We start from the raw sequence: 12049 nt of genomic DNA, 5'->3' as shown, positions 1-12049 counted from the left end.
ACATTCCCTCTCAGCCAAAAAGGAAAAAACCCTAATTAACAACACCCCTGCTTTACATTTGCAGGGTCCTGAAAACACAACTGACAGTGTTAGAAAATATTAATCTGTTTTCTAGAGTATGAAGAATGCATTCCACTGACTGTACCAGAAGTTACAGCACCAAATGAACCAACACTTGTCTGCTAGAATAACCACAGCCATGTTTTCAACACTTGAGACAAGAAACAAAATAAAAATACAATAGTATTTTTATTTATACCTTAATATAAATAATATAAATGATATAAACAATATAAATAATATAACACAATAAATATTATATCGTAATATTATATTATAATATAATATAATATTATAATAATAAAATAAAATTACATAAATATATTTTATTATTATAATATAATATAATGTTGTAATAAAATAACATAATATAAATAACAATTAATATAAATAATAATATAATAGTTAATATAAATTAGTATTTCTACACTATACATTTATATTATTTATTTAGTATTTGATTTATACAACAGAACAAGGGAGAATGGCTTCAAACTGAAAAAGAGCAGGTTTAGATGGGATATTGGGAAGAAATTTTTCCCTGTGAGGGTGGGGAGGCCCTGGCACAGATTATCCTGTGGCTGCCCCATCCTTGGAAGTTTCCAAGGCCTCGTTGGATGGGGCTTGGAGCAACCGGGGCTTGTGGAAGGTGTCCCTGCCCTTGCCAGGGGACTGGAATGGGATGAGTTTTGAGTCCCCTGGAACCCAAACCCTTCCATGATTTAAAAACTTGAATGTGCAGAATATTTTACCATCACTCCTTGGTTTCATATTTCACCACAGGTTCTGCTGTACCAACAGCTCTGTTAAAGCAAATTCATGTCCTCGGGCATTCACTGGATGTGCCACAGGAAGGGAAAAAAGGGAAGGAAAGGGAGGAAGGGTTAAAGGGAAAAGAGCCAAGGACGAGCAGTACCGGTCATTGCGCAGGTTGTCCTCAAAGACCTTCAGCAGCGTCTCACAAAAACTGCCCAAAGCACTGGGGTCACTCTGGATCTTCTTCATGTGGTCAAACAGGCTCTGGGCAGAGTATCTGAGCTGCAACACAACACCAGGAACCTCCAGTGAAGGACAGGAAAAAGCCACTGCCCCACAAACAGGGGCTCCAGCCCTGCCCTGCCCTGCAGCAGCACAAAGGGCACAAAGCAGCACCAACCCCAACAGACCATGGCTGCATTACCTGCACTAGCCCACTGCCAAGGAAAGTTGGGGTTTTTTGGGGGTTTTTTCCTTTATAAGCTGGCAAACTTTTGAGGTTTTCCCCTTTTTAAGCTGGCAAACTTTTGGGGTATTTTTTTTCCCTTTTTAAGCTGGCAAACTTTCAGGTTTTTCTCTTTTTTAAGCTGGCAAACTTTTGGGTTTTTTTCCTCTTTAAGCTGGCAGACTTTTGGGGGTTTTTTCCTTTTTAAGCTGGCAGACTTTTGGGGGTTTTTTTCCTTTTCAAGCTGGCAAACTTTTGGGGTTTTTCTCTTTTTAAGCTGGCAAACTTTTGGGTTTTTTCTCTTTTTAAGTTGGCAAAATTTTGGGATTTTTTCCAAGTTGGCAAACTTTTGTACATTTTCCTTTTTAAGTTGACAAAATTTTGGGTTTTTTCCCTTTTTAAGCTGGTGAACTTTGGGGTTTTTCTCCTTTTTAAGCTGGCAAACTTTTGGATTTTTTGCTTTTTAAGCTGGCAAACTCCCTCCCAGAGCTGCTGTGGAAGGGGAGCAGGCACAGCCTCTGTGGGAATCCCCTTCTCCTCAGAAGCCTGACCATTTTATCAAGGAAAGAAAATAAAATATTGGATGAGGATGAGAAATGTCACAAGTGTCTTCCCAAAAGCAAACAGAGAAATCTATATTTAAACATTTTATCTAACAAAGCTCATATCAGTAACATTTATGAGTGCATCAGTACCCAAGAATAAGAAACCATTTTGAGCCTTGGCTCAAAACTCTGAACTATTTTCCCAAAGCTTCAGCCTGCAAACAGCACAGCCCAGCAATCCAGGGAAGCAGCACAGGAATAACCTTCACACTTTGTTCTGTACTGAAACATCCTGGGCAGGGCAGGAGCAGAAATATTTCTTTAAAATGGTCAAGCAATTTGCAGAAATTATTCAGTTATTCTGAGTTTCAGAATGAGAGTCAAATCTCAGTAAAATCTGTACTAATATCTAATATATAGGTATACAAATATCTATACTAATATAATATACTATTATATTAGTATAATATATATATTATACTAATATATCTGTATAATATACATAGATTATTAAAACAATCTGTGCATTTAAGACTACTATAAATAAATAACAAATATTTTGTCTTTACACCTTCCAAACGCAGAGATCAACAACAAGCAGAGGAAATCCCATCTCAGAAAAAAATCTCAGGTGGTCTCAGTTTCTCTCCTATTTCTTTTGTGTCTTAAATCACCTCAGAGATCTCACACCATTTTTTTTAAGGAAGTTGAACGAGTCAGTGCTATCTCTGCAGATCCAAATGACTTGAAAAGGCAAGAAAGGGCATGGAAGTAAAGGGCAACAAGCACAGCTCCAGGTGGGGTGCTCCAGAGCTGTGCCAAAGCAAGGCAGAGCAGCAGGATATCAGAAACACTGGAGAATGAGGACAGCACAAGTAATTAAACAATACAAAAGTACAGGTGTGGATAATCCATCATGTAACTGCTTGGAAGATTGAAAAATGGGGCATTTTCCCAATAGTGGCAGAAACTCCAGCATAACAACATGACATGAGCAGGCTAAAACCTTATTTCCTCCTCAGGTGAGCTCCTTCTGTCCCAGCCTCAGTATCTGAGCTGTAATCAAAAACTGCTCCTGAGTATTTGCAGAGAAGAATATTTCCAAATGTCTTCCTCATCTATGCAGAACACAAATTCACACTGCATCAAACACGTGACATTTACCTTTCCCTGGGGTTCCACAAGGACTGGGAGAGGAAATTAGGAGGTTAATGGGCTGGAACTGGGACAATTTTGGATCCAAATTTAAGAGGAGGCCTGAGAATGACCTTGTTCTTATGGAACAGCAAAACCAGGGTTTGCCAAGGTGTGACTGCCCCACGACTGAGGGCAAGAGCAGATCCTGCAGGGACAGGAGATGAACAGAGCACAGAACAGAGCTCAAGGCACCCTGCACCTGGTGACACTGATGCCTCAGGTTTTGGCTTTTGTATTTTTCACATTCTGTGCTGCTTTAGTGTGTGGGTCTGGGTTCACATCAGGGGATGGTGAGCTCTGTGCACAGAGCAGGGAGACAAAACAACTCCTGCTCCAGCTGGGCACCAAGGACAAATGATCCAAATCTCAGCCCCAAGAGCATGAACAATGTGGAATAAAGAGAGAAAAGCAAGGATGGGACTGGATGGGCTAAAGCTGGAATGGGACAATGAACTGCAAGATGCAAATGGAACAGAACTGATCACAGTGAGAGACCCTGTGACTGGTTGTGCATTTTGGGACCATTTTGGTTCATCTTGGGTGCAGCCCTGGCTGGGCTCTTGTGCTGCCCAAGGTGGATCCATTGGGGAGATCCTTTCAATAAATCCCAGCTGTATTCTGTAACTCTGCCCAGCCTCTGCTCCAGCTCAAGGCATCAAGAGAAATCAAGTCCTGAAGGTTCAACCTCCAGAACCAGGGCACAAGGAGGAGCAAGAGCAGCTCCTGCAGCTCTGGGCAGGTCCCTGGTGTGGTTCTACACAAACCTTCACCAAACTGTTCCCAGTCAGTTTTGCAGAACAGAGCTGCAGCAATTCTAAAACCAGCTTTGAGGGCTGATATGGTCAAAAAGAATCAGCTGAAGCTAATCCCAGTTTGTACCAGAGCATCTGTTACATCCAAAATCTCAGCTACCCATCAGTGATTGAGATACCTGACCCACATCAGGGCTCTGGTTTGTACTTTCAGCAGGGATGCCTTACATGAAGCAGGAATATCATCATTCCCATTATTTTTCTCTGTAAGAAAAGAATGCCTGGAATTACTCTCAAGTGTATTTTGCTCAAGAACTCTCAACCAAGAAAAGAGGATTTGGGGCCTCTTTCTTCCACCAAATATGCATTGATTTGCATACAATTTGTCCCAGTAACCAGATGTTTTAGAATATCATCTACTAACATCCAAATATTTTTGTTTGTGAGATCTACACAGTAACACAGTTCTGGTACTGCCTGGGAGGAACTTTAAGAGTTCAGAATATGTCGTTCCTTTTTTTTTAAGCTTTACTTACAATTTCTATATCACTTTAAAATGCAATTTTCACTCTTTAAGGGAAAGGGAATCACAGGACATTCTGTGCTTAAACAAAATTTACAATGTAATGTAGTTCAACAGTAATGAAATTATATCAAAATTATATCCTGACTCCTGCAACTGCAGGGTTTGTGCACTGGAGAAAGACCAGCATTGTACATCTGATCTCCACAGACTGAGGGGTTTTATGCAGCCATAAGAAATATGCATCACTGTGGGCCAGATGTATAATTAGGAGATTCTTTTACACAGAGAAAGTGCCCTTTGAACCATGGTGATGGAGCAGAGTGCCAAATCCCACAGGGAATGACATCTTCTGTTTTTCCAGATTATTTCCAATGCCTGAGCTGCAATTCTTCCAGCAGCCCCACTGCCACCACAACACTTCAGAGACCCCACATGGCTCCTTCAGGAAAATCTCTTTAAAAAGCCAAACAAAGAACTACTCTTGCTAAATATACTGCAGAGCAATTTTAGCTGCAGCCAAACTGCCCCTGACCACGGAATTACAACAGAGCCTTTCTCCTGTGGATTGCCTGGGATGAGTAAAAGACAAACTGACATTTGAACTCAGATTATTCTGAAGTAAATGCAAGATTCTTCTTTCTAACTTCCATATCCACGTGTGTATGTGCACAGATATTTTTGAAGTGAGAGGGAAGAGAGTCACAACAACACATCACTGCAAGAACATATATTCCAATAATCTTTTCCCCCAATCCATGATTTTAAAAAGCTGCTCCTTTCATATGGATTTAATAGGATCGTTCTTAAAATTGTCTATTAATGTTTTAAATCAATCCCTGGATATTGAGCAAAGAGTGCTACAGGCTTTGACAGAGTAGTTTGAATACCAGTCATTGTAAAACACATCAATTCTAATTTCTATATCACATTTTAAATATTAAAAGTAATTCACCACACACATACACTCCCAAGTGTAAGTGCCCTCCCTTGCCTTTCTAGCTGACTCAAGAGTGAATTAGCTCATCTTCTTTCTAAAGCCCTGGAGAATATTTTAGCCAGAAAAGAGAGAAAAACTGGAGGGTCACAGAAAAGTCAACATTTCACAATCACAGTTTGAGAACACTGCAGAAGGTTTCCCTTAACACACTGTCAGATGGTAACAAGGGAAGGGAGCTGCATGTAACTGAACTGTTCCAACTTTTCATAAATGCAACCAGGAGTTTTAAAAAAATTAAAATATTGAATAAGAATTTTCCTCTGACCCCAGCTAGCAGCCAAAAAGTCTGTTTCTCCAAAACTTACCTCCTTTTTTTACTTAGACAAATAGCTTTGGTTTTGGTGGAGCCTCCTATAATTAACTGTGCTTGACTGAAAGCTGAATTTCACATGCATGTTTGCCATTAAAGAAATCTGTTAAGAGTTACATTGTCTATCTGATAATTACTGTCACAAACCAACACACACATGTTTCCAAAGTTCTAAAATAGCCCTTGCCATATAATTAGCTGCCATTTTAGAAGCATTCAAATGCTCAGAATTGGTTTAAACACAAGATAGACAGACACAGACACTGAATCCTCTGCTCCACCAGCCCAAAGGCTCACAGACATCTCTTGATGCCAAGAGCAGAACCCACAGCACCAGGCAAAATAAAAATCACTTGGGCAAGCTGTGGCTGACCAGGGGAAGGCATGGGAGACAAGATCCAGGTGATTTTAACTCCTTCTTGCTGTGACCCAGCAGGAGCTGCTCCCCCTTCACAAATTTCTCTTTCCCAGCACTTTTCTACTGATTTTCTTAATTTGAGATGGAAATCTTAATTAGAAACACTCTTAACCACTGGTGGGGTGTTGACTCACAGCCTCCTCCTCCTGTTACAGGCCCACTGGGATTTAAAGGCTTAACTGACAGTCCAAAATATTCTGTTACTGCTCTGATATTCCTCAGTGGTGTCATATTGAACCATGTCCGTACCCCCAATTTGTCTCCCCATATTTTACATCTTTGGCCACAACAAATCAAAAAAGTTATAAGGCAAATATCTGGAAACCAAGAATTCTGAAGCTACCAACACAAGTTGTAATAAAAGGACAGAAGGATACACTGAAATTAAAAGAAAGTAGGGAAAAATTTTGCAGCAGAGCAGACTGCCAAAGTGAGTGATAAAGAGATTGTTCATGCCAGAAGAATGAAATAAGGATTGCAAAGCTCAGAGGATTTAGACAGACATCTGAATGATATTTCTTTGTAATGGAACTTCTGACATCTCATTGGTATTTTAGTAGAAAATATATCAAAAATAATTTAAAAAGGAACCTGTGCATACTGTTAAGACCTACTGACAACTGCCAGTTAACACCTTGCACCAGGTGACAAATGAATGGGATTTCACCTCACTGGAGAAGAGCAATCCCCTTGCACTGAGCTGAGGGGCTCTGCTTGTGATCCCAGCTGGGAGAGTCAGCACAGGGCTGGGATTTGTGGGGCTGGAGCTCTCAGGTCCTGCCAGGCCAGGAGAGGACAAACAAAGCACCCTCACTCCTTGTTCCCTGCATGCTGAGCTGTTGGAGCTCTGGATGCTGAGAATTTCAGACTTTCTGTGCTGACAGACTCTGACTCCCAGGAGAGCACTGCATTTGACCTGAGGCCTTGGAGAAGGCTGCCTTGTTCTCCATGGGCTTGAGTGGTATTCTTTAATTGGACAGAAAAGTCCACACTGTGGACTTTGAGTGATCAGTTATTGGCTTAAAAGTGAAAATAATTTGGGTGTCATTTCTTAACTGGACAGTTTAGCCTTAAAAGAACTTGTAACAAGAAACAGTTAGCCATTTTTATGCATTGTTAATGAAAGACTGCAGAACTGCAATAAAAATCACCTAAGCCTGAACATGAACTATTGTCTCAAATGCCTTCAACCCGACCTCAACAGAGGCACAAAAAAGAAGCCGAAAACCAGCACAGAGCAAATCAAGAGAATGACACTTTAAAGGAAAGCCAAGAAGGCCATTGGGTGTGCAATCTGTGGTCTCCCATCACCAGTGACTCAACAGCTGATCCAAGGACAGACCTGTCCCAGGAAAGGCCAACACACCCTCCCCAGCACTGCTGATGCTGATGATCAGCAGCCTCACAGACAGAGCTGAGGATCCCAGCAGGCTGAGGATCCCCCAAGCACAGACAGAGCTGACAGACTCTGACTCCCAGGAGAGCACTGCATTTGACCTGAGGCCATGGAGAAGACTTCCTTGTTCTTCATGGGCTTGGGTGGTATTTTGTAATTGGACAGAAAAGTCTGCACTGCAGACTTTGAGTGATCAGTTATTGGCTTAAAGGTGAAAATAATTTAGGTGTCATTTCTTAATTGGACAGATTAGCCTTAAAAGACCTTGTAGCAAGAGACAGTTAGCCATTTTTGTTCCTTATTAATGAACTGCAGTAAAAATCATCTAAGTCTGAAGTCTCAAGTGCCTTCAACCCAATCTCAACAGAGGCAGAAAAAAGAAGCCCAAAACCAGCAAGTCAATACAATGACACTTTAAAGGAAGGCCAAGCAGGCCATTGGGTGTGCAGCAGGGGTCTCACCGTGGTCTCTGTGAGCCCCCCCACGGACACAGACAGCCCCAGCAGCACGTGGTACTGGTATGCTGGCAGCCCCAGCAGCTGCGTGATCCGAGGGAACGCCTCCGACGCCGCGTTCCAGTTCAGCGTCTCCTTCTCCCACCTGAAAGGGAAGGGAAAGAATCATCCTGTGTGGGTGCACTGCTTTTCTCCTCCTCACATTGCTCCTGGCCACCAGGGAGGAAGGTGTCTGATTACCTAGATATCAAATCAAACATTGGTCTTTAAGCATATGGGTAAATACAAATCAAAGCTTCAGCCACTGTCAGGAAAGTGGAGGAATCTCCAAATCCTTGTTCTGATCCAGGGGAGATCTGAACTGCACTTGCCTTTCCCCAGACACTTTTGCCTACATTCACTGAACAAGTTTCTTTCTGCAGTTTCATTCTGTGCTCTCTCCCATCACCAGCTACTCAAGGACAGACCTGTCCCAGGAAAGGCCAACACACCCTCCCAGCACTGATGATGATGATGCTGATGATCAGCAGCCTCACAGACAGAGCAGAGTATCCTAGCAGGCTGAGGATCCCCCAAACACAGAGCTGGATGTTCCTCACTCCCATCAGGTATCATAATCACCACTCAGGAATGAGTTGCTCTCACTCTTGCTTTAACTAGACAGACCATCTTGGAAAACTACTGCAACTAGAGCTTGGTTAAAACAATAGAAATCATTAAAAACGATCATTATGATCAATGTTTTCCAGTTCAGGAAAAAATATGTTAATGCATATTCACAGGGCAATTCAATGAAATTCTGACAACGCCATACACATATTGGGCATAAAAATTACATCAGGTTGCTTGGTTTAGGTGAAACTATGTGCATTTATCTTTAACTTTCATTGTCTAGGACATTTTTCAATACATTACCTTGGAAATATCCTCTCTAGCTCTTCTCTGTGAGGGATGTGTGGAACTGGAGGATGGTCAAAGTGCAAAAGAGTAAGGAACACAGATCCTGCGTGAGCTCGGAATTTATCTATTTTTTCAGCTGACTGTTGAGCCAGCCAGCACATAATCTGCTTGCAGCTATAAAGAAGAAAACAATTAATCAGAAAATTTAAGCAGTAGAACGTGTATTTAGACTTTTAGATTTAAATGGTTTCAATTAAATGAATTAGAATGATCCTGCTAGGAAAGTATTCTGGTTTAACTCTTCAGAATGAACACATAAGTGATTTAGGACACCCAGATGGTGACAGAATCTTGAGGTTCTATCTTCCACGGATCAATCAACCAAAAACCAGCATGACATTAATGGTACAGAATATTTTATCCACCTCTTACACAAACTGGCCTACTCTTCATCCAAAAAGACAACAAAGTGATTGATGGCCTGGCTGAACTGCTACATTTCAGATGGAAATAGAGCAGAACTTTGAGAAAAGCACATTTTGAAGTAGAAAACTGCCCATGCAACAGAGGACAAGGTCTCTCCTACACCTCATATATCCCAAGTAAATAATTTCTCCAATTCTGGCTAGTTTTTAACAATATCCTATTTTGTTTATGCTCACAGCTACAACACTGTGTCCCACAAGGGTAAAGGGCCACTAATGACAGTAAAACCTGCTAAAATTCCTTCAGTTACACCAAGGCCCAGGATATTTATCAAACGGGATCCAGCTGGCAGGAATGCTTTTCTCAGTTCCATGTGGACAATCTGTGAATAAACAGCTGAACAGGAGGAAGCCCCTGAAAATGGGCACTAGTGAGCAGTGAATTCTTAGAGAATCCAGTACTTTCCTTCTAGGTTTCCTTCAACATTTGGGGGTTTTTAATTAAATCCCACACCATGTGTATGTTCACCTAACCATTGGCACACTCTGTCTACAAACCAATACCACTATTAGGAAGGTTTTACTGCAGCTCAAGCTATGTTTTAAAAATGGTACTTTTAAATTCTTTTATTGTTAGGAGTACCAGATCATGAAATTAAAAATCAGGAGCTCAGTGTAAATTATTTTTATTTTCTTACTAATAATTCTGCAAAGAAACAAATCCAAACTCAAGCGCACATCTGATCACATTCCCAACTAATGATGTGACACTCTGGATAAGCAGGCAGGTTTGCTTTCTATTTCAGTGAGCATTTCTGGGAAGCAGCACAGAGGTGGCAGGTTTAGCCCAAATCCCACAGCTGCGCTGCATTTCCAAGGTGGGATTGCCACCCAGGCTCTGCCAACAAGGTTTTCCCTCTGAAAACCAAATGTAACATCCTCCCCATCTGCCTGGGCTTGATGCACTTCTGTCAAAGCTCTGTCACACTCAATGAAGGAGGAGCACAGGTGTCCTGCAGGGCTGGATGGAGCTCCAGGAGATAAAACACAGAACAGAACATGAATGTCACCATACATGCTGGCATTAATGAGCTCTGCCTCGTTCTGCACCAGCAGCAGGGTCACCTCCATCAGGCTGGTCATGGCAGCCTCACGCACCCTGTGGAGACACAGACACGTCAGAGCAGCCACAGCAGCACTTATTTCAATAAATACACCTTCCATTTCATCAGCTGGGTGAAGACACCAGCACAAATTCCCAAGAACAAAAGCAATGACCTCTGAGAGCAGCTCCCATATTTTGGGAGGACAAGGAGTGTCCCCCCAGTCCCATCCTGTGAAACAAAGCTCACATGGCACTGAGGGTCCAACAGTGCCCTGCCTCACCAGCCTGGTTTGCACTCCAGCCAGATGTCACCAGCCTTATTCTTTATTTTAAGAAGGTTAAAACTGATAACGATTAGTAATATTTCGATAGTGATTAGTAATATCTCATGTGCAAGTAGATGTATTTAAACTTAAGTGCTCTGTCTGCTTCAAATTATTTTTTGAAAAGGTCAACCCACATTTTGACAGTCAGATGTTGAACACTGTCACATTCTTGTAAATTTTCAAGCTTAGTATTTCCAGCATTAAAAACAAGTTGTGACTCAGAGTGGCTTAAGTCTCTATGCTAAGCAATAATTAATTTCATGAAAAGTTCGACCAAAGCAACACTAAGTTGTGCTTGAAGTGAGTCTTGTCTAGATAATGATCTTCTCCCTTCAAAATGTCTAAATATAATTTTTTAAAAGGTGTAATTTTAATTTAAAAAATCATCAGTATGGCTGTTTTAAACCATGTCTTGTCAATCCATGAGTTTTTAAAAAACTGAAGACAAGGGCACTACCTCAGTGGGTGACATGACCCTGCACAAAACCAGGCCCAGCATGTTCATTACATTGGTAACTCAGAGTAATGTCATCCTTTCTCAGTAATAATTTTTTTAAAAAGGGAAAAAAACTATTTGAAAAGACTCAGCAGCCTTCTATGAGAAGAAATACTCCTCTTGCTGATCTCCAAAACAACTTGCAGGTGCAATCTAAAACTGGGTGGGACATTTGTTATAATGGTAAAAAAGGTAAATTACATCACTTTTTCCAAAGCAGCTTAAAACAAGTCTGGCAGTCTTTCATCAAGGTTATGTTTTACTAGTTTTTTGTATCATATCTGACTTAGATATTCATGTCTACCACCTGTAGACAGATCAGACATGTCCCAGCAAACAATCTGTCAAAAGAAAGGTAAAGTTTGCATATGCAGAGTGAAGTTGGTGAAACTTTCCCACGACTCTATTAAAGAAAAACAGAAATTACACAAAAAAGACAAAGTCTCTCCAGAGAAACAGCATTTCTCTCCATATCTTTCCATCTTATTCACTGGTTTAGAAGAAACAGAATGAGAAAGCACTGATATTAGAGAGGCCACAAAACTTTCAGCAGCCAAGAGTTTGCCATGAGAAAGGATCCCCCTTCCCCCTCTGATTTACATGTTTCTTAACTTGATTGTGGCTGGAATTGCCCAAAGAAGCTAAAAAAAAACCAGTATCTGGTGCTCAAAGCACTTTTGAATCTAAACACACATCTCTGTACCCTGAGATAATTCATGCAGCTGCCAGACAGGTCAAATACAGGTATTTTACCACTTCATTACCATACACAAACACTATCATCCACAGCTAAAAACAAGACTGATTCTTCATATCTAAAATAATCACCCAAGGCTGATTCTTCATCTCTAAAAGCAAAATATATCTCCACATTACAAATTGAAATTATGGATTCGGACAATAAAATTAAGCAGCCTTTTCAAAACCAGCATTTTACTCA

At 41.0% G+C, this 12049-nt stretch overlaps 1 protein-coding gene across 1 annotated transcript in view; it reads right to left on the bottom strand.

The window, feature by feature from the left end:
* Positions 1-12049, bottom strand: part of TBCD (tubulin folding cofactor D) — a 120988-nt gene that overhangs the window by 12425 nt on the left and 96514 nt on the right. The window contains exons 31-34 of the mRNA XM_054278608.1: positions 10258-10341; positions 8773-8931; positions 7864-8002; positions 977-1098 (exon numbers count right to left, since the gene is read on the bottom strand). Coding sequence (XP_054134583.1) covers positions 977-1098; positions 7864-8002; positions 8773-8931; positions 10258-10341 — 504 coding nt within the window. The remainder of the gene's footprint in view (positions 1-976; positions 1099-7863; positions 8003-8772; positions 8932-10257; positions 10342-12049) is intronic.

The sequence above is a fragment of the Melozone crissalis genome, unplaced genomic scaffold (genome assembly GCF_028551555.1).
Source record: "Melozone crissalis strain CALT ecotype California unplaced genomic scaffold, PUWL_Pcris_2 ptg000026l_1, whole genome shotgun sequence".
NCBI lineage: Eukaryota > Metazoa > Chordata > Aves > Passeriformes > Passerellidae > Melozone > Melozone crissalis.
This window is presented reverse-complemented; position numbering and strand designations above follow the sequence as displayed.